Source organism: Camarhynchus parvulus, chromosome 2 (genome assembly GCF_901933205.1).
Source record: "Camarhynchus parvulus chromosome 2, STF_HiC, whole genome shotgun sequence".
In the NCBI taxonomy this organism is placed as follows: Eukaryota; Metazoa; Chordata; class Aves; order Passeriformes; family Thraupidae; genus Camarhynchus; species Camarhynchus parvulus.
Genome location: NC_044572.1, coordinates 106,842,538 through 106,865,358, shown reverse-complemented (window position 1 = coordinate 106,865,358; position 22,821 = coordinate 106,842,538). Strand labels below are relative to the sequence as shown.

At 39.0% G+C, this 22,821-nt stretch overlaps 1 protein-coding gene across 1 annotated transcript in view; it reads left to right on the top strand.

Annotated features, from left to right (window-relative positions):
• Window positions 1-22,821, top strand: part of CDH2 (cadherin 2) — a 114,237-nt gene that overhangs the window by 65,983 nt on the left and 25,433 nt on the right. Inside the window, exons 3-9 of the mRNA XM_030969817.1 lie at window positions 10,519-10,745; window positions 12,570-12,716; window positions 13,794-13,949; window positions 15,308-15,452; window positions 16,506-16,678; window positions 21,565-21,702; window positions 22,064-22,249. Coding sequence (XP_030825677.1) covers window positions 10,519-10,745; window positions 12,570-12,716; window positions 13,794-13,949; window positions 15,308-15,452; window positions 16,506-16,678; window positions 21,565-21,702; window positions 22,064-22,249 — 1,172 coding nt within the window. The remainder of the gene's footprint in view (window positions 1-10,518; window positions 10,746-12,569; window positions 12,717-13,793; window positions 13,950-15,307; window positions 15,453-16,505; window positions 16,679-21,564; window positions 21,703-22,063; window positions 22,250-22,821) is intronic.

Sequence of the window (22,821 nt, the reverse complement as noted above, 5' to 3'; positions counted from 1 at the left end):
TCTATTACTGTCAGTCTGAATTTGAGGGGATTATCTGAGCCTCATAATTTTGTAATCCCTAGACAAGATATTCAAAAAAACAGTGAAAGATCTTGAAGGAAAGTAGCACCACATAAATTTTGACTCACACTGTGTCACATGTACACAAGTAACCTCATGTTGGTCATTCTAATGAGTTTGCATTGTATGGTGCAGTCAAACATGAAGCAACCGTGCTACTTCTGCTTGCAGCCAGTGTTTGTACAATTCACCTGCAGTCAGGTGGGCCTTACATGAAATAAAAAAAATCATTTGAAAATACTCAAGTCTGAGGTCCTCACTCTGCAGCATAGACACACAAATTCTAAGTTTCTCCTCCTCTTTTGTTTTCCCTTTTGTGCTGTTGATACTTGGTGACTTTGCAAGGATGGGTGGTTTTTCATCTCATTCAGAATATGGTTTAGGTAGTCAACCAAGAAGATAAAAATAATTAATAATTGTTTGAGAGCATTCACCAAGTGCCAGTCACTCGAAAGTATTCCAGCACTGGATTTTTTTTTCTGATCATTGGACTTATTTTGGCTCTTGAGGAAAAAATATTTAATGTATGTACTAATTACTCTTTGCTCCCTTTTGTGGACTGATGACAACATTAAGATTTCTCTATGATGTTGCAGTGTTTTAGGTGAGCTTCAATAGTCAGCAGTGTCAAGTAATTTCCTACATATTTCTAATTAAATCTAATACTAGTGATTCTTCATTTATTTTTAAGGCATCTGCACACATATATTGGATTGAGGGGGAATGTGAGGTATATTCAGAGAGATGCTATAACAAGATTCTATGAACAGCCTAAATAATAATCTCAAAATATGTGAAATCAGACATTTTCCTGTTAGCTCACTTGATATTTCCCCCTCTTTAATGGTAATCAGTTAATTAGCATTGTCACCTTAGCTATTTTAAATGTTGAAAGCAACACACAGAGGGAGTGAATACCCATTTAAGGGTTACTTTCACCCACAGGTACTCCCTCATGATATGATAGATGTTGTCATCTTACTGCAAAAAGTTCCATACCTTCTTGATGATTTATCATAGGCAACTCCTCACAGCACAGCCAACAAACCCCCTCTTTTATAGCACTCATCCTCATTGGACACAGCTGTGGCCTATTAAGGCCAGGCCTGTTCCTAATCCTTGGTAATTAGTACAGCTGCAACTCCTCAGGTGTGAGATTATCTTCTGCACTATCTTTATTTTCTTATATTCTATCCCTCCACAGATGGACATAGAACTTTTTGAGTCCTCTGCTTTGTTATGGGCAGCACTACTGTGGCCTGGCTGTGAAATACTCTGTACTAGCCCGCACCAGTCACCGAATGCTTTTTCTGAATTTTAAGGTCAGATATCTCTGTTTAAGAATAATGATGATGAAAGCCTGAGGTCTGACTAGATACTATTAAGCCAACTAGTTTTCTGCCTGAGGCCTACTGGACATGATCCAGTGATACTATAATCCGTGGGATTTATGGTTTTTATTGCTAGCTAACCACATCAGTGTAAATACTGCTGGGCTGTCTCTGCTGTCTCTTCCACCCCCTTTGGCAACTGGCAGGTTTCTTCCCCTTGTTTAATACAAAAGCACAGTGTTCAAGCAGGGTATTTTTTCACCATTATCCATTTGCTAAGGAAATGAGCATCCCTGTGTTACAGGGAGGTTCTGCTTTGAGATCAGGCATGCCTGCTCTTTGCTGTGGGGATGCTGCTGCAGCTGTGTCCATGTCCATTGGCTGGAAGGCTCTCCAGGTTCCCCCCAGGGAATAACAGCCTTCGTCTTTTAGCAAAGAAGCAGTGCACAGAGCTGTCACAGTAACTAGCGTATGACTAAGGACCTTTTAAAAGTCATAAAGAATAATTGCAGCTTTGGAAAATTAGACCATAGCATGCCCAGAGGAGTGACATGTGGGAGGGTGACAAAAGCCACCAGTGTTGGGCAGGCCAGACAGAGGAAGGAAGGAAGCAGAGGAAAATCTGTACTGGTGTTTGTGGAGGGTCATTGCATTCGAATGTGTGCTGGTTTGTGAAGCTGCAAGGAAGGTTTAGGGAGGGTTGTCCCCTTTCCCCTTGAAGCATCCATAGCCACATGGACGGGACTGCCAAATGTGATCTCTAGAAACAGGTGGTATCCTGGGGTATGCAGCAGAATACAAAACATTAAGTGTTCCCACATCTGCTTCAAGACTTTTTTAATGGATTGTTGAGAGGAGTGCTGCCATTTTGTCAGTGCTGGGAATTTTTGTTTGATGCAATGCAATTCAAATACAACACTCACTTCTGCCTAAGCATTCCTGTAATTTAATGAGAGAAATCCCTAATTTTATTTTGTTGTATTTCTTTTCATGGTAAGAAGTGACACATTGCCTAAAAGTGATATATGCTTCTCTCCTATGTTCTGTTGTTGTTCCTAAACCCCTTTTGGTGCAGGGGCTTAAGCCACTGTTTAAAGCTGCTGACTGATTGAATTTATAAAATAGATCATCAGCTCATTTGTAAGTATGCACCCATTTGATATTTCAGCAAGTTCTGGCTTTTTACAGAAACTGTAGGTGCCTGGATATTTAGTTTGTTAGTTAATCTGTTTATTTTTGTAAAGACAGTCTCCCATGATCTTTCTGCCTAGGTGTGCTCCAAGCCTAAGCTGCAGCCTGAAATTAGCAATGCTTTGATGCCTCAGCACCTCTGTCAGGAGCGCAGGTGAAAGAGGGGACAGGAAAAATGGGAGCATCAGGGAATAAAGTAAGGTTCTTTAAACTAGAAAACAGAACACCTGGAAAGGCAGGGAGAAGGAACAACAAAGAAGAAAGAGAGGAGAGCTAGGGAAAAAAAAACTTGAAACCTGAAGCCTAAAAGGACTTCAGGCCAAGAACAGTTAGCATAGAGAACATATAAAAGCATCTATTCTCTGTTCTCACTTTCCTTATTGCTAGTGAGTGAAAAGGAAGAAAAAAAAAAAGAGCTAACTTTTTTGGCATATTCTAAAGATAGAATAAAAGGAACAGCAGCTTATCCAGTTTTTTACTAGATGTTTAAGTCATTACTGTAGCACAAAAACTGCCCTTTAATTGCTGCACTGTAATTGTAGGTATTTGTTTCTTACGCTGCTTAAGGTCACATAAAAACGAATAGAGGTAAAAATAGGTTTGTGTTAAGTGCCTCAATTTTGAAACCATTTTCTGCTAGCTATCTGCAGAGACAGTACTTTCCCTTTAGTCTCCTGGTTTGACTGTTCAGTAGATACATTTTTTAATTACCAAATTGGATTTTAGCAGGTGTAGTCAGTTGATGCATTATGGGTATAAGAGATTAGTGTTTAATCCTTCTTTTTATTACTGTGTAGAATGGTGTGCTTGGGAAAGTATTAAAGGTGCATTGCATACTCCAGAGTACAGAAATGACATTTATTACTGAGTTTTCTTTCAGCTAGCATCATTTAGAAAAAAGCTGGTGCAGAACTCTGCAGGGGCCTGTAGGCTCATCTATAGTGAAACTGCCTTAATACAGAGTGGAAGAAAATGGAAAGAAACCTTTTTGTGTTTTAAAACAAAAGCAGTTGTCGAAATACAAGTACTTTCCCTCTTGAAGATGATTATTCTCTTTTTCTACATTTTACTTTTTCTGAAATAAAGACAAAAGGGATGTGAAAAGCACAGATCTTTGTGCCAGTGAGTGGTAGAGGCAAAGACTGAAAAGGGTCAGTGAATCAGATATAATTTGGACTCTGTTTGAGATACCAGTCCTGTGTTTTGCTGATGGCTGGTATTCCTGTGCTGAAAAGCTGCAGAGGATTTCTATCGAATAGAAAGAACATTATCCCCATTTTCATTCTGGCATGCCTGTTACGACTTTGTTCTGTAAACAAAGAGGATTATGGGAACTGGAAACTAGATGGCATTTTATTAAAGAACTGTGTGAGTCTTTCCCTGTGAATGCAAGAATCAGGCAGTCTGGTGATAGCTACCTGTGAAAGAAAATACTTTAAAAATAGACCTTAATGTTTGAATTTTTAGGGCTCATAAGGAGGCATTAGGGTTCATAAGGCCTCATGAATGTAGGAAGGAGCTTTAGTATTTCCCAGTTGTACCTTGCAACAAAATACTTTAAAAGAAAAACTTTTACAGTATTTGTACAAATTAGGAATGAAAAAGAACATGTTGCAGAAATAGGGAGAGAGAGATTTATGTCCAGTGTTCTTCTGTCATGTGGACTGCCAGGTTGCTTTGAAAGTATGTTATTTTAGGAAACATACATATTTATCTATCTAGAACTAGCAGTCTCAGGAGTGGGGCAGGAGGGAGAATTCCACTGAGTCACAGTTGTGGTAACCAGTGCAAATTACTTTTACCAGCATAACATACAACTTTTATAAAAACTTAGGGTTTTTGTACAGTAGACTACTTGACATCCTGTTCCCCCAGAGTAAAGTCATGTATCAGTACCAGGTTTTACCTAATGGCTGCTGCAGATCACTCGAACTGCTTTCAATTAATGAAGAAAGTGTACAGTATGAATTAAACCTAATTCTTGCAAATCACCTTTCCTTTTAATTATTGTTTTCCTAACTGAATAGACAATTAGCAAACAGTTCAGCATGGAAAAGTGGGAAGTTGAGCTGCTATTAGTCAGATCATGAAATGCCTAAAGTTGGTAAATAGCTTGAATACATCCTCAGTTTCACCTCAGTTGAAACCTTCTGATTTGACACTTCTTCACCACTTGAGAGCCTCATAACCTGGCTTGCCCATGGAACCAGGCTGTAAAGATTTTGAAGACAAGTGTAAATAGGATTTAGAAGCAAATGGGCCGTATTTGGCCCTCAGTAAGTGGCAAAACTCCAGTTGGGCTTGTGTGACCTGCTGAAGCAGCCGTCTACTCCAAGTGGGCGGGGGTGGCAGAACACAGTGCTCAGCACAAGGCACAGGTTTTCAAAAGCAATTATTGAATTAGCAGGCTTTGGTAAGTAGCTGTCTTTTGACAGCCAGCTTTCTTTTCAAGTGTCACAGTTTGGTTAGTCCAGCAAGGCTCAAAATGAGTAGTGCTTTGAGATTGTTGGATGGTCTGGAGTATGGGATAAACTACACGTCATAAATATAAAAGCAGAGAAGAAAAAGGGACTAGGAAAAAAGACTAGAAAAACTTTTAGAAACAATGCTGGTGTATGGAAATATCTCTAAAGGATGTAATGACAAATGGAATTACAGTACAGGTAGGGAAATGCTATTGCCTAAAATAACCTGATAATATTTCATATTTATTTTGACTCAGTAATTTCCGTAGCTAATATTCTCAGTTTGCAGATGCAAACAACATTTTTCTGGCTGATGTAGACAACCCATATATCAGAAAATCAGGTATCAAATAATATTTAATAAGATTTCAAGATGGTTTCAGGAAGTTCTAAAATCAGACTAAATGTAAGGGTGGTGATGGAAAAGGCAAGTTAGAATGTATTTTAGTTCTTTGTGATTATAACAGTTTGCCAGGATGTCAAAAACCTAGTTCTTTTGAAGGTCATCTATAATTATAGTAAAGGATGTCTCATGGGCATTACACATGCCACTCCAACAAGCCATGAACTGAAATATGAGCATGTGCACTATGCCAGTAGGACTAACAGATCATTTTACAGATACAGAAGTAACCAGTATGAATAAATTACTAATTTATAAAGCAGGGGGGGTGGCATTATATGGGGTTTCTCGTGTAGTTTTCTCCTGCTTCTCTCTCTGAGAAGTAAAGACTTGTTTAATACAGAGTGTTCTTGGAGAGTGTTCAGATATTAAATATGCAGATGGCTAGACAGTTCAAGCAGAATGTTTCCATATAGTTTCTCCATCTGTCAAAGGTAAAAGTGGTATCTAGTAGGTAGTTGTACGTAAGATACTTTCTGATTCTGTTTATTTTATCTGTTGCAAAACGATCCCAAGTGGATTAAATAGCTATAGGTTTTCTGTTTTATGATGCATGCTCTTAAGTGTATTGCTGAAGTACATGTTGTTAGCACTTGGCATTTGTTGCAGTTTTCCATGAGGTCTACTAAGTGAGCCTTTGCCTTGAGGTTGCTGCTTAGGCATTGAGAAGAGCATTCAAGAGGAGTAGCATTCCAACAAATTTACAGAAGGAAACACACTAGTGTGCTTGTATGCATGTGGATGTTATCTGGATGTGAATTGAATTGTTTTCTAAGTGCAGAAAATCCAGATGGCAAACTCAGTCTCACGATCAAAATGAGTAATGAAAATTCTGTATTAATATTCTGTGTTGCACATGAATATATATGTTCATGAAATATTGTACAGTGGACTGTATTATTAACAGCAGTTTTTTGCTCAGTCCTTGTTTGGATCAAGTAATTCTGATATTATTTGCCTGGGACAATAAGAGCAGAATCAGGTTGGCAAAGAGTGCAAACCAACATGAGCAGCTGTATTTTATAGATACTATGAATCATTCATCTCATTAGACCTGAGCAGGAGTGGTGGTGATCTCTAGTGCACTTTAAATGAATTTGCATGTCTAGTTCTTAATGTTTTGTACACTACACATGTATGCACATGTTGTAATTACTTCCATGCAAGAGCGTTAAATTGAAAACTTCCTTTAGTATCATGGAGCTGTAGACTTTCATTTTACAATGTTGTAGTCTCAGAGGTCCTCTTCTATTCTTTACTTAATAGAATATACTTGCCTTGTTTTTAAGACAAGAAAAGACTCCAATTAGGAAATTAATGGTCTTTTGTCTTAGGGTATAATATTTAATAATAGTCATAAGCTAATACTAAATACAGTTTTTCTTCTGTTGAAAGACCCTACATTTATAAACGCTTGTGCACAGCCCTATTTTGAGCCTGTGAACTCAGTGCATTTACTCCCATGTTGCATATTACTGCTTTTATATGACCAAAAGTATTTTCTAAAACTGAAACAGTTATCTTTGAGTTTGATTGAATACTTCCCAGGGCTTTCAAATAATATACTTCTAAAAAGCAAATACTTTCAGAAGATGCACAGGATACTCAAAAATCCATGGGTTATTTTTACTGATTATGTTACTCTTATCTGATCATTTATGCGGAGTGTTATGAAAAAGCAGTAAAATCAGATACTTGATTACTCTTTCTATTGCATATTAAGTAACTAACATTCTGCAGATTATATCTAGTTAATCTTTTTTTTAAGTGGAAAAAAAAATCTGTGATTGATCTGTCAACATAAAGTGACTTGTGGAAAGTGTGCCTCCCTTTCCTGTGGTTTTTAGAAAAGAACATGGTTGCATAAGCAGTCATTATTCACAGTAAAACAAAAAAAAAATATTTCCTGTAGCATTTTTGCAAAAAAAAAAAGTCTTTGCCTGAAAACCTACTGTCAGAAATCACTCTTTGTTCATACTAGTTGAACACTGAAAAATGAAGCAAAGTGATCTAAATTGAATTTACAAGACTGATAGCCATGTGTTTGGGGGGAGAGTAGCTACTGCACAACCTGTACTCTGTCAAGAGAATTTAATTATAGATGGTTATACTTGACTATAATTCGTTAATGTGTGCTCCTTGCAAAGGGAGAATAATTCTCACATTGACAATTTTATATGTTTTTACCAGGATACTGTCAGAGGAAGGGATTTTCATTGAATTTCATGATACGGTCGCCTGGGGGAAGAATATCAATGAAGTGGCTAGCAGGGTGGTTTTTTTGTTTTATTTTTGTGCTGCTGGAGTCTCTATGTAAGGAGATGGGCGAAAAGAAATCTTCTTTATGAATTTGAATATCTAAAATAGGAATATATTCTGTTACTGTGCAATAGTTAGGAAATATTTTTATGAAATATTGTTGTGATATCTTGGTCTTTCAGACCATGATGACAAATACTCATTTTAGCTTTCACCTTTTTGAGAAACAGTAATGATCAAAGTTTAGATTAATCTTCATTCTCTTTCTCACTCTTGTACTTTTCAGAAGTAAATCTGAGAAGAACCAGAGATAGAGCTGGCTCTAGAACTGTTTGTCCTTTTGGTCAAGACACGTTTTTGAAAAGCAGATTTTGAGAGCAGTTGTAGCTGAGATGAGATGAGAGGCTAGCAGAGGCACAGGGCTATGGGTTATGTTGCTGGCTGGTGGTTTTTGTTTTTTTTTTTTTTCTTATGTGAACTGTTTCTGAGAGGTTTGTTTGGGAACAGTGGTGGCATTTTAAGGATGCCCAGCTTCCTCCATGCTTAGGGTCTGAGTCGTCTGTGCCTCTGTAACCAAGTACAAATAGCACTGTTTAATAGTCCATTAATTAGTAATTAAATTCTTTTATTGTTAAATGTAGTGACTTTGGAGTAAACTGGTCTTGGACATCTTTTTATTTCTGTGCTGGGCAAGAATTACAGAATTAGGACTGTGATAATTTCTACATACTGGAGTAGTTGCTTCAAGTAGTAGCTTTATATTCTTGGCTTAGAGTCATGCATGTTCTCATTTGGCTGTAGCATTTCAACCTCATGTTGCAGTGAGCTGACTCAAGCTGCAAGGCCCATGTTGAAAAAAGCAGGGGGTCAGTGGGATGGTTAACATCTGGGAACTGGAACTTCTGCCTGCCAATTTTCTCCTCCCATGTTACCTGCGAAACAGAGGATCTGACATCTCCAAATTCTGCAGACCTGTAGCCTGTAGGTTATAGGGAAGGAAGTCATTGTACCTGATAAAGCAGGTAGGATGGACTTGAGGATCCATAGGAACTTTTAAATACATGAAAGCTTACATGAGAGACTGCATATTAGAAAACCACCCTCTTCTCTTATGAGGAAGACCAGAGGCAGCTTCTCCAAGGACGATCACAGGAGCAGCCCTGCTAGTGAGACTTCAGCCTTTTACCCAGGGAGATTTGTTCTTTCAGGGCTCAGTGCTTTGTGGACATGGCATGCTCTTCTCCCCAAGGGGAGGCTGGCCTTTCACAGGAAAAGACCTTCAAACTCTGGGGTCTCTCTGGAAAGAGCAGTATCCCTGCCCAGTTGAGCAAGATTACAATTAAAAAGGTTGATGCTGTATCATTCATTTAGATATCTGATGGACTCTTTTAAAATACAGTATTTTCTGTGAGGAGAGGGCAAATGGGGGATTCTGGATAACTGAAAGAGTGCAATAAGGAAAGAAATTTGTCTGTCATCTGAACATCAGCCTGGTCCTTAAAGTTCAAATACAAAAAAGTATGATTCTTCTTGGTACCTTCCTGAAAACGGTGCATTACAGAAGAAAGCATATGATGCATGACATTTAGTAGTGATTTTTCTTGAGAGGGACCTTTAGGTTTTGAAGCTAAATAGTTTTTGCATGGTTTAGCACAATATAAAAAGTGCAATAACTGAAATGAGGCATAAAGCCTCATTTCATCTTCATCTTCACTATGTGGATTTCAGCACAACCTTCATAATGGTATTTTGCACTTCTATTGCCCATACAATCAAAATATTTCATAATGCTTTGGAAACATTAAAGAGTGATCATTGGTTATAAAAGCACACTTGCATTTTTTTACTTACTATTATTTGCAGTAACCCAGAAGATAACTGTTGGTGAAAAGAATTGAGTAGAGAAGGCAGTAACCTGTTACCAGTTCTTTTTGTGGACAACACATCATTATGTCTGCATTCGGTTCTACTGACTTCTTGTTCCATTGTGTGTCTTTCAGACACAACAAAAGGAAGGAGGGAGGAGGGAATTAAACGAGAATAGGTAATCCCTGAGTAGATCAAGGGACATGTGTGGTACAGAACATAGCTTAAAAAAAACAAAACCAAAAACAACACAAAACCCCCAAACAAACAAACACAAAAACCCAAACCAAAAGAAAAACTCAAGGTCGTTAACTTAGGTTTTCTCTGTGAGGTATTTACTGCCTCCTCCATCTTGTCAGTGAGGGACAAGGAAACTCAGTCCCAGAGCTCATAAGTAATCTTCCTGAGATGGCACAGCTGAATCACAGGCTGATGTGGGCACAGAATTTAATATTTTTAACATATTTCAGGGTTTCTGCCTTACCCCCACTGGCAGAGAAAACGTGCTGGAAACAGAGTTGTGTTTGCAGTTATGGTTGCAGTGTAATGAAATTTTTTGAGTGTTTTTAATGACTCATGTTGACTGGATCTTTGCAAAGCTTGAGATGCAAACCCAACTAGCAACTGACTGAAGTGTACCATAGGACATGGAAGGAGCAGGTTTCCTTGCTGGTGATGGGGTAAATTTGTAGGCAGGAGGCTGTTCCTGTCAAGGGTTAAAATCTCAGCCTAGCAGTCCACAGAAGAATATCCTTGTTATGTGGCATGGACTGACTGGTAAAATACAAGTCCTAACTTGTAACTGCATGTGATAATAGCAGCAGCAAGTTAAGCATCTCTGCTTTTGAGTTAGTTTGTTCTTAGTGCATTTGATGTCACCATGAATTCAAGTGGGCTGCTTTTTCAATTTTGTTTTGTTTGCCATTTTTTGTCTCTTTTACAGTGAGGTTTCGAAGCTGTGATGGAAACAAAAAAATACACTTTGGTAGCAGTGAGCCAGAAGATTTCAGAGTAGGTGAGGATGGTGTGGTCTATGCAGAGCGAAGCTTTCAGCTTTCAGCAGAGCCCACGGAGTTTGTCGTGTCTGCTCAAGACAAGGAAACCCAGCAAGAATGGCAAATGAGGGTGAAGCTAACCCCTGAACCAGCCTTCACAGGGGCTTCAGAAAAGGTAAAACAAGAGCTTAATGCAGCCTGTACAAATGTATCTCCACAAAGAGGCATAAAAATAGGGGTTTAATTTTGCCTGTCATGCACCTCTCCATGAACCAGCTTATTAATGGACACCTAGTGCATGCAAAGCTGGAGCTTTAGAAGGAACTTTGATCATCTTCTATTCTGTAGTTTTGGTAAGGCATGAAAAGACATGCCTATTTAACTATATAGGATTCTTTGTGTTTGAGCTTTTTGTTTGTATAGCTTGAGATTTATACCTGAATTTAAGTCTCACACAGCCATTTCTTTATTTTAAATTGCTTGAAAGTATTATAGTATTTATTCAAGCAGTTAAATATAACCACAAAATAAACAAATCTGTGGTAGAATGCATCAGTCACATTTATGAGATGGGAACTGTAGATTTACAGCAGTAAGTAGGAAAGCACTTCTGGCAGGGAATATTGGCTTTGTCTTGTCCCGTCATAATCAAATTGGAGACTGTAAATTATTCATGATTCCAGCATTACTTGGTAAGGAAGATAGTCTCCCTCTGCTGGAAGCTGCCATAGGATAAACCATGTACTCTAACAAAAATCAGACCTAGCAATGTGCAATTAGCAATGTATTTACTTTAGAAAAGCATATTAGGTTGTTTACCTTTTTCTGTCATATTACCTGTTGCCTGCTGTTTCTTGTCTTCTCCTTGAAGGAGAAGTGTTCAGTTTACAGATAAAGAACAAAATTTATTCATAGATTAACATACCTATAATAGGTATGCGTTTAAGATTTAAGCATCATGTTAAAAGTAGGTAATGTGGTTATGCAATGCATTTTCCTGAGAACACACTGGAGACTAGTGCTGTGTAATCCTCATTTGTTTGCTTACTTGGTGATTGTGTTAAATTTGCTAAGGCATGATTTTAACAATGGAAATACTGTCATTTTGTTCGTGGAAGCACTGTAAAAGAGCAGATGCTTAGATGTGCCAGTGCATGCCCTGTTTATTCCAAAGCCTCTATTCAGGTGTCCTTACCATCAACAGAATGTGTAGGGGTAGAATCTGGCCTTCACTTGGTGTCTGTTCATACTCTGCAATGTAGTTGCCTAGATTAAAAAAAAAGTTCTTCTTTTAAAAGATTTGGAAGATGTTTTTGTCACCCTGTTTCCAACCTTAAGCAAGCTAGGTGTGTGTGCTGTCATCCAAAGGATGAAATGACTGCAGATAGAGAAGGGAATAGGAAGGGAATGTTGACACCCAGCAGAGATTAATGCCCAGTGTGTAAAGTGGGTCATCTACTGCATCCATCATGGCTGACATAGGTTTAAAATAATTACAGCATTAATTCTATGGGATTTAATAGGGTCATAAATATTTGAGACATTCCTTACCAGTATGTATTAAACTTCTCTTGGAACTCAAATTACATTATAGCACACCCTGATCTAAATTTAGAGTACAGTAGCACATTACCTGAACTGAAGCTCTAGCTAATGAGAAATACATAAAGGCATACTATTAAATTCTACAAAATATTAACTACTTCTCAGAAAGTGCCAGATAGTTTACACAGTAGTGCCATGTTATAAATGGTTTATAATTCCCTTTCTCTTCCTAGTTAAATAAGGAGAAAAAAGGTTTCTTAAAATTTGGCAGTGAAATTGTAAACAATATTGGTTATTTTCAAACTGCACTGTGAATGCAAGTAAAACAGTTCAATGAACAGAGAGAAAGGACAGTCTTTCAGTCAATTATGTAATTGTACCTGAGTTACTTTATAATGTCTGCTAGTAATTCTCCTTCTAACATGTGCTTAATTTTATCTTGTACCTGGGAAAGGACCAAAGGAAAATGGAAGAAATCATATTTCCATGGCAACAATACAAGCACAGCAGCCCTCTGAAGAGGCAGAAGAGAGACTGGGTTATTCCTCCAATCAACCTACCAGAAAATTCCAAAGGACCTTTTCCTCAGGAATTAGTTAGGGTAAGGAAGTTAATAGAAGTGTGGTTTCAGTATCCCTCAGAGAGCTTTTGAAGAGATTTTGTGTAAATGATGTCTTGTTCATCATCCAGACATTTATCAGAGGCTTTCGGATTGGTTTCTTGTTGCTGCCTGTGCATTGCATGCTGGGATGCGTCTAATTTCCTGGGGTTTAACTTGTTCCTATGCATCTCTACTGGTGGACCTTGTTTTGGGTGGTAAGTGTGTTAAGGGGTATCTCTGCTGGTATCTCAGGAGTTTTCCAGTCTCCTGCACTGGTGTTCTCTGCCTGGGAAATGGTGTGGGAGTGAACAGGAAGCAGAATGCACCAGGAGACCAAAGGAAGTTGTATCTGATGGGGTGAGGACAGCAGCTCTTCCACAGGATTCTGCTGCCCAGAAGTGGCCACTGCAAGGAGCGACTGCAGGAACCAGCCTCCTCTGGGCTGGCTTCCAACCACGATACTGGCTGGTCATGATCAATTTGTTGGAACTTGGCAGAGCATTAGCCCAAGTTGATAGGACACAGTTTCACTCTGATCTGTTTTATGTGTGCGCTGGTGATTCAGCTGCTCCTCACAGATGCACTGCCCTTCAGTTGTTCCTTGGAATATGAAACAAGTTCAATGTTTAAGCAAATATGGCAAGTTTCTAAAGAGCTGGCTTGTCATGGAAGAGAGCCTGTAGCTTTGGGCTGAGAAGGTATAGGAGAAAGGGGAAAACACAATCCAGGCTTTTAATTTCATGTGTAATTTTATGATACTAAATGTTTTCTCTAAGATCTAAACAATTCTGCTTAAAATATTTGCTTGTTTTTGTTTAACACAAATAATTTTTATTTTGAGAAATAAACAGGGATAATTTTACATTTCTGAATATCCTTTGACCAGTTTCTAACGAGGAGTGCTGTTAAGAACTTCAGACTTTACACCAACTCTGTACCATTTCCAGAATAATTATTTTTGCAAGTACATCTTAAGGAGCAAGAAGAAGATAAATAGAGCTGCTGCTTGTCTCAGCAGCAGTCCCATCCTGAGCTTGTTTGTAGCTAATGTAAACTTTATCTTTTTTTGACACACAGATTAGGTCCGATCGTGATAAAAGCCTTTCTCTGCGGTACAGCGTGACTGGCCCAGGAGCTGACCAGCCTCCAACAGGCATCTTCATCATCAACCCCATCTCAGGACAGCTGTCTGTCACAAAGCCTTTAGACCGGGAGCAGATTGCTTCTTTTCATGTAAGAGTTTAATTTACCACAAATCAGATTATAAAATTGAAGATGAACATCTGCTTCAAACATGACTTGAGCAGCCAGCATTTAGTTTTGTATGAGATATGATTTGAGGAGTTTGTAGCAGATTTGTATTGTACTTAATAAGGCTAACTCTTACTATATTTAAGCAGCTTAAATACATTAACATACGTAAACAGTGATTAAATGTATTTAGGTAAAGTAATTTTAAAATATGTAAATATGGGTACTGTGGCTTATATTTCAAGTACAGGCCATTGATCACAGTCTCCACTGAATTGTATACTTTCCAGAAGTTTATTTTTAATTCAGCAACTTAAATTAGGATGTGACTGCTATTAGAATTGCAGCAGCAGCTGTGATTTGAGAAATGGATGGGAAGAATAACATACCAATTTTTATTTTAGGGCCAAATCTAAGCATTTTAATAGAATTGTAAATTAGGCCTGTCAGCTTATGAAAATGATATTCTTTGCTCTAAAGAAATTGAAAAAGTAGACCACAGATTCCAGTACCAGTGGAAAAGGAAAGTTGCAAGGAAGACAGGGAGAGCAGGCCGTGACCTAAAGTTTCCTGTGCTTTTGGGAAACCATGCTGAAATCACCCAGCTCCTGGAGAGTGTTTTCCAGCATGTTGTGGATTAAAACACTCCTTGCCTGGTGCTCTGGGGAGCTCTTTGAGTACTGCTCCCAAACAGAGGACGCAGCAGGAAGCATCTGGGGGGGAGGTGTGTGTGAAAGGCTCTCAAACAACAGCTCTAGCATCCATAAGATTTTAACTGAGAATTTGACATTGGCAATTCAGGTTTTACTGACTTAGGAATTTACATTTATATGAGTAATTTCCAGAGTGGTGAGTTAATAATGCCATCTTGCTGCTTTCTAGTAGCTTTGTAGCCATAAGATATGTGTGTGTGTGTATATACATGATGGGCATCAGCAGGACTGCTATAGGAGGAAGTTGCTCTTTTCCCTAGCAGTGGCCATGCTCTGGACTAAATACACAGATTTACATCTAAATCTCCATCTTTTTAGAGAATGTTTTCTAATAGCCATTATTAAAACCAGAGTTCTGTATGACAGTAGGCACTAGTAGTAATCAAAATTACATGACCTAAAATAATTTTTATCAAGTCAAAGAAGGAAGTCTGCAACTTAGAATAGCTTGGAAGCCTGAGCATCAGTTCCATTAGCAGCTTGGAAATTTAAAAGGTTGATATGAGGGAGCAGTGGCAGATAAGAAAATACACTGAGCTAAAAAAGTCTGGCCTGAAATTTCCTATTATTATATCTATTTGCACCTGTATGTTGTGCAAATTCTAATACTTTTAATGATTTTTGCAGCTGAGAGCACATGCAGTGGATGTAAATGGAAACCAGGTGGAAAATCCTATTGACATTGTTATTAATGTCATTGACATGAATGACAATAGACCTGAATTCTTACACCAGGTTTGGAATGGGACAGTCCCTGAAGGATCAAAGCCAGGTAATATTTGGACTGTTGGGAGGCAGAGGTATTATTTTGAAGTACCATATTTACAGTATCATTTTGAAGGTGTGATGAAGGCAGTGCCTTCAGACCCTGTAATACTTTGAAAGGTGTCTTTAGTGTGATGAGCAAAATCTCAGGTCCTCTGTCTTCTTATTTCACCCTATTTTTAATGCACTTTTTAGCATGCTGGGATTCATTTCCAAAAGGCAAAATTGTTATGTGCATGAACTAAAGCCAGGGGAGGCTTTTAAGTATACGACTTCTGGTTTATGGTTTCAAAATCCTAATTATAACATCACAGTTCTTACATTTATTTTTATGATGGACATTGATGTTCATTTAGTTGACAGGTCAGGGTATAAGAGACTTCTGAAATGTCACTAGATACAGTTCTAGTTCTGATTCCCAGAGGCTTTGCAAATACTGGGATTTGAAATCAGTGTCATTTGAATTCTTGAGAAAACCTAAGTGTTGTTCAGATCTCATTAAAATTCTAATCAGCTCAGACTAAAGTTTGCACTATGGCTGAAACCACTTCCTTAATTTGTCAGAAGTGCAAAATGAAAGGTTAGCACCAGAAATGTTTTCTAACTTTGCAGTGTTTACTTGGCATTTGAGATCTATCTCAAAGACTTTTGAAAGAGTATTATTTATATTGATTTTCTGTCACTATCAGTATGTCCACCGATTCTGAACAATAAGTATATTTCCTTTGGCCCAATTAATAACATAAGTATCTAAACATAAGATGTTCTTTTGTTACAGAAATGTTATTTGTGGCAGAACTGTAGAGTTTCATTGTTTATGTAGCTTCTTCAGTTATGAGCAAATCTAGTCTTCTATAAACATAGAGTATTTTTATCTCCTCTTATGTATTTTAATTACTCTGTTGGTGAGTCTTGATTTTAGCCAGTTTGTTTTAAGTAAAGAAAGACTGTGCAGATTTTACCAAAAGAAATATGTGCTTTGACCACTGCTTGGAAAGTGATCTTGTATAATCTGAGTATAAACTGTTTATATAACATCAATTATTTATCCTGCTGCTAGGGACCTACGTGATGACTGTTACTGCCATCGATGCTGATGATCCCAACGCCCAGAATGGGATGCTGAGATACAGAATCTTGTCCCAGGCCCCGAGCAGCCCCTCTCCAAACATGTTTACAATCAACAACGAAACTGGTGACATTATCACTGTAGCAGCTGGGCTTGACAGAGAGGTAAGGCAGGTCTTAATCTCCTGGGCTGGGTTGCACTTAATATTGTAAAGATTATGGCTCGGGATGGTGGGTGGGTGAGAGGGCGAGTGAGGAGCTGGACATGAGCTGACAATGTGCGCCTGCAGGCAATCATATCCAGGGCTGCATCAGAAAGAGCATGGCCAGCAGGTCAGTGGAGGTAATCTCCTCTCTTCTGCTCGTCTGAGACTCCACCTGGAGTGCTGCATCCAAATCTGGGGTTCTCAGCACAGGAAATAAGTGAGCCTGCCTGGAGCAAGTCCAGAGGAGGGATGTGAAGATCATCAGTAGGTCGGAGCACCTCTCCTATGAAGATAGGCTGAGAGAGCTAGGGCTGTTTAGCCTGGAGAAGAGAAGGCTCTGGGGAGACCTTTTTGCTGCCTTCCAGTACCCAAATGGGGCCTAGAGGAGAGCCTGGAGAGGGGTTTTTAATAAGGGCATATAGAGATAGGACGAGGGGAGATGACTATAAACTGAAAGCAGGTGCATTTAGGTCAGATAAAAGGAAGAAATTATTTACTGTGAGGGTGGTAAGATGAAGGAACAAGTTTCCCAGAGAATTTGTATATGCCCCATCCCTGGAAGTGTTCAAGGCCATGTTGGATGGCGTTCTGAGCAACCTGGTGTAGTTGGAGGTGTCCCTACCCAGGGCTGGGTGTCTGCAGCTAGATGATCTTTAAGGTCACTTCTAGTCCATACAATTTCATGACTCTGTGATATATTTCTCCCCCTCCTCAGTCTTAGCTTACTCCCTTTTTTCACCCTGTTGACCCCAGTTGTTTTCCTAGTCCCAGAGTTCAAAAACTCAGAGGAGAGATAATTATGTTATGGATGAAAATTGGACTTGTGTGTTCCATACATGTAGTTACTCTTGGCTCTCTGGGGTCATGGAAGGGATCTTCTCTGATAAGCTTGTTTGCTCTTAAGAAACAGATACATCTAACAGATAAACACTAAAGCAGAGCAATGCAAGAATAATAATAATAGCAAGAAGAAATAATCTGTCAGTAATTCACTGCTGTGTGCTGAGCAAGGTGCTTCCTGTCTAGACAGTTCTTCACTGTGCCCACCACTGGAGAAGGAGCATGCCAGATCCTCTGCTCTGATTCACCCATCTGTGAGGTTGGCAATAAAAATATTTCCCTCCCAACTCCAAATCTGTCACACTAACTGTGCTTTTAAACCACTTGAAAACTTCACAAGAGATAAGCATTATTTTATAAACAAGCTGTAAAATCCTAACAAACCTCTTTTGAATACATCTTGTTTCAACTTCTGTATTACTAGTCTCATTTTAGCTCATTAAATCCAAAGTACTGGATTTGCTGTTCATCTTTTAACTGCTTGTTTATAGTTATTTAAAATGGAGAATAAAAATGCTTTCTGAAGTTCTGTGTTTGCTATTAATATTCTGATGCATTTCAGTTTGAAAGGGGCAATCAGAAGATTTGAAAAGCTAAACAGACTGTTAGATATTGCAATTAATTTTTGAGGTTTTATTAACATTCATTCTATTTAAGTTGGTTTTGAAGAGAAGGGATTTGAGCAAAGGAAAACCCTGAACTTTACAGTATTGCCCTATTAAATTAAAAGAATGATGGGCAGCTTTGCCCTTGTTTTTAAAATCCCCTGGTCATCTTTGACAGATGAACTTTCAGAAGGACATAGCGATAATTCTTGAGGTTTTATCGCTTGGTGGCTAGCTATACTGGAGGGATTTAACTCGGAAGAAACCAGCTGCCTGTGGAGCTTAGACCCTCACATTAACAGTTGGAAAAGCCTTGTCATTCACCATCAGTTTTCCTGATGGATCACTCTGCTGACACCCAGATGGGTATATATAAACATTTCTTGAACATGTTGGATATTAATGATTAACGTTAAATCATTCAAATATTAAATTAGACTAATATGAAATAAAATGGTTTCCTTCCCAAGCTTTGCTTCCTCCATTTCCTGAGTCATTTTGTGGAAGTCAATTAAATTAAAATGACTGAGAGTCTAGGGAGCCAAAGCTGAGTCGTCTTCTGACAGTGAGCTGGGGAGTGCCTTGTTGTCCATGTACCCCAGATGGTCTGCCCACTTCTGCCTTTCCACTCTTTTCTATAAGTCATGTCTCTCCTGATAAAGCTCTAATTAAAGTCATAAAATGCTAGGCAGAATTTTAAATTCTTAAATAATGTGACACATTTTTTCTGGGAGCATAAGTGTTGTAGGCATTAAAAAAAAAAAAGTGGTTCCTCTGATAGCATTCCTCATCTGCTGGTATTTTAGATTAACATGCACAATGCATTATCTATGCTAACATGCACAGGAGGAGATTTGCTTAGGTAAGGAAACTCAGCTTAAGGCAGAAGAAATCTTTCATTTGTTATCTCAAAAGATGCTGTTTCATGAGATCCAGCTGCTCTTATTTCTTCCGTTATTGCTGTGGAATTCACTTCAGCATTAAAACATCTGCCTTACTGCTGGAGGTGCTGGAAGAAGTCAGGCAGGGTACTTAAATTTACACACTGACATTCCTGCCTCACGTGAGGTTAATTCAGTGAAGTGCTCTTTTATTTGGCCTGTGTTGAAGTGGAAAGATGTGAACTGATGAGGTCTGCGTTCTTTCTTGAAGCTGCCAGTTTGCTTTTAGATGTGTTGCTGCTAAGTCTCTGTGCTGGCTGCTGACACATGCTCCACAGCTCATTCTGGCTGCTTCTCAAACCACAGTAAAAAGAGACCACCTCCCCCAATTTCCCCATGCCTGGAAAGTTGTGTGCTTGTTGATTTCTGAAATTCTACTCCCAGCAGTTGATCTGCTTTATGCGAGTGCTGGGAAGAGGGAAAAAAAAAACAAGGAACGGAGCAAAAACACTGATTTGCTGTCTTTTGGGGCACTTTCTGGGGAAGTTTTTAGTGTGCTGGTTCTGTTGGAATTAAGTAAGATGGCAGTAAGGAAGCTGAGTCTCTGTGTAATAATAATGGAGTTTTCCTTAATGAAATTTGCTTCTTGGGATCAATGTATTAAGACCCAGATGAATCAGAAGAACCTGCTGTTTCAATAACATAGAATCATATGGCAGTGAGATTTGCTTCAATACTGCTTTAGATTTTATTGCTTCACAGTAAGTAAAGTATGATTTTTTCCTGGATGAAAGTGGTAAAAGCATTTCTTTGATTCCCTCATGACTGCTACTCTTATTGGTGTCATGAAGGAAACATTTAAGATGTTTAAAGCCTATTGAAGGTCAGTTTGCAAGTATATTTTCCAAGCCAGAATTCATGTACATCTATGTATATATATTTATGCATTATTAAACATGTAGACATTTCTGTAGATTTAATACTAGTCTTGCATTTTTAAAGAATTGTGGGATGCATATGTAGCAATACATATTTGGGGTGTCTTGTAAGAGTTTCTGTGTGAAAGAGAGCATGAGCATAAATCGTTGTCTTCAGTGGGAGATAAAGATCCATAGAGCTTATTTTTAAAACTTTCTGTTCCATGACTCATTGTTGCTGCTTGGAAATGTGCAAACCGTTAAACCTCTCATATCTGTCTTACTGTCTGGCCAAAGTTTAAAAGAAAGCTAAATACTACCCATGGAATTATCCTTGCTTATTTTTTGTATCAATACCTGTAATTCCTGTTTGTAAATGATGTAATTCTAGGGGTGTCCTGCTTAGGGTCAGGAGTTAGACTCTCTGATCCTGATGGGTCCGTTCCAACTCAGCATGTTTCATGATTCTATAAACCGTTTCCATGAGGAGTAATCTGTCATACACCCCACTCTTTAGACAGTGGAAGAAAATAGTGTACCAAGTGGGAAAAAAAACCCCAAAACATAAAGATAGGCTCTTTTTGAATTATTTTTATTTTGCCAAAAGGTTTTTGCCAGTGTTAGGAAACCATTTGCGAAAGTGCTGTTTCAAAGTAATAGCAGCTCCTTATGTTTGTGTCCGTTCTTTTGGGAAGAACTGAATGGTAACACTTCTCTGCAAGGAAGGATGATGAACTGGAAAAATGAAGGAGCATGCGCAATATTTGAGAGCAAAGAGTTAAAATAAACTTTTCAGCAATTCTACACAGAAAACATCTTTATGATGGCTTTTTTTTTTAATAGAACCTTGTCGATGTTGTTTTAAGCAGCTCACCAGGCTGAGGTCAGGTCTCTGCCAGGCATTTCAGGTGCTTAGGGACCCTGGCCCCAGTCCAGCTGTGAGGGGGGAGCAAGTGCCTAGCTCAAGAGCCGTTAGCAGCAGTGGGGGTAGAGGGGGCCCATGGCTGCCATACTCGGCCAGGGTGTTTAACATTTATGGAAATAGCCCGTTTGGTGCTTCCCTCCCCCTTTCTCCAGTGCCCTTACTCGTCTGTGTTGGCCCCGACATCATTGGTTTCCATAGAGATCACAAGAAGTTGCAGCAGCAGTTTTATACTCAGGCTTGGCTGAAACAAAACCTTGGCACTTGTGGCCGTTTGGCCAACAAACCTACCTTGGCTCAGTGCTCTCAAATGCTTTTGAGGACTTTCCCTGTTTTAGTATAAAATGCACTCTGGCTCTCTTTTCCCCGTTTGAAAAGCATTGTTAAACCTGTGATCATGCATTAACTGTCTAAAGTGGTTTGATTTATTAGAGTAGGAAGTAGTCAACCTGTCCTTACCTTGATGGTCTTTGAAGAAAGTCAAGCAGTAGTTGAGTATAAGCAACCTGCTGCTGTATTCCTGTGGCACAAACGTTACTCCTGTCATTTTGGGTGATGCTAATGAGAATAAACAGTGTGATAGGCTCCATTGCTTAGCAGAGTGCAATTTTTGGGAACACCCGCTGTCCTATGGTAATGTTAGTTTTGTCTAAAACTTATGTTGTCATTTTGTGTTTTAGAAAGTACAACAATATACATTAATAATTCAAGCTACGGACATGGAAGGAAACCCAACATATGGTCTTTCAAACACAGCAACTGCTGTCATCGCTGTGACAGATGTCAATGACAATCCTCCAGAGTTCACTGCCATGACTGTAAGTACAGGATAGGAGTTACTGAAGGATGTGCATATTTATAACCCTTCTCTGTTTCTCTCATTATATTCAGAGACAGTAAATATTTATTACTTATTAAATACCATACAGGCAGGCAGAATCAAAATATGTGCAGAATATATATCCCTTACATGCTGTGTTCTGCTTTTGACCAAAAGGCAAAAGTTGACAAGGGAATCGAGCCGTTGGTTCTCTGGGTGGCCTCAGGTAAACTTCATTAGATAAATTATCAGAGCTGCAGTGAAGAGAGATGGGCTGCCCCGCTTTGATGAATGTTCAGTTTGGTGTGGCCCTTGCATGCTCCCCCAGATGAGGTGAAGTGTTTCCGTGGTTTCTACAGTTCTACGGGGAAGTGCCGGAGAACAGGGTGGATGTGATCGTGGCGAATCTGACAGTGACAGATAAGGACCAGCCTCACACGCCGGCCTGGAACGCCATGTACCGCATGACCGGGGGGGACCCCACCGGCCGCTTCACCATCCTCACCGACCCCAACAGCAACGACGGGCTGGTCACTGTCGTAAAGGTAAGGTGTGCCTGCCTTTCAGAGAGTTCAGCAGAGATGGAAGAAGTGGGAGAACACCAAAATGTGGGAAATGTGAATTCCTGAGGCCAGCATGAATCTGGAATGAAATGGATGCTCCCTTTCTTGTGGAATCGAATCTGTCTCTTCGAATGTTACCTTGCTAATGCTATCAATAGTATTCCGCCTGCTCAGTTTTAAAAATCAGGCTAGGCTATTAGAAATTGCAAATCTTGAATCTTTATTTGCTAAAAGTTAAAAATTACTCTGTGGAAAAGTGTCTGCTTAGTATTTTTTGCTAGTCTAAACAACTTCCTACCTCCTCAATTAGTAGTCATGCGTGTCGTCTGCACATTTTATGTCAAGATGTTCCATTAAGGAAGAGATACAGGCAGTCAAAGCACAATCAGAGAGGAAAAAATAATAGGTGGGAGGGTACTTCTACAAGAGACATTTAAAGACTGGCTATTTTTAAAACCTCATTTAAATACCTTTTATGGAATAACCTGTCTATCTTCATTCTCTAGCCAACACAACTCTGTGTTGAGGGATGACTTATTTCAAGTGATAATAAC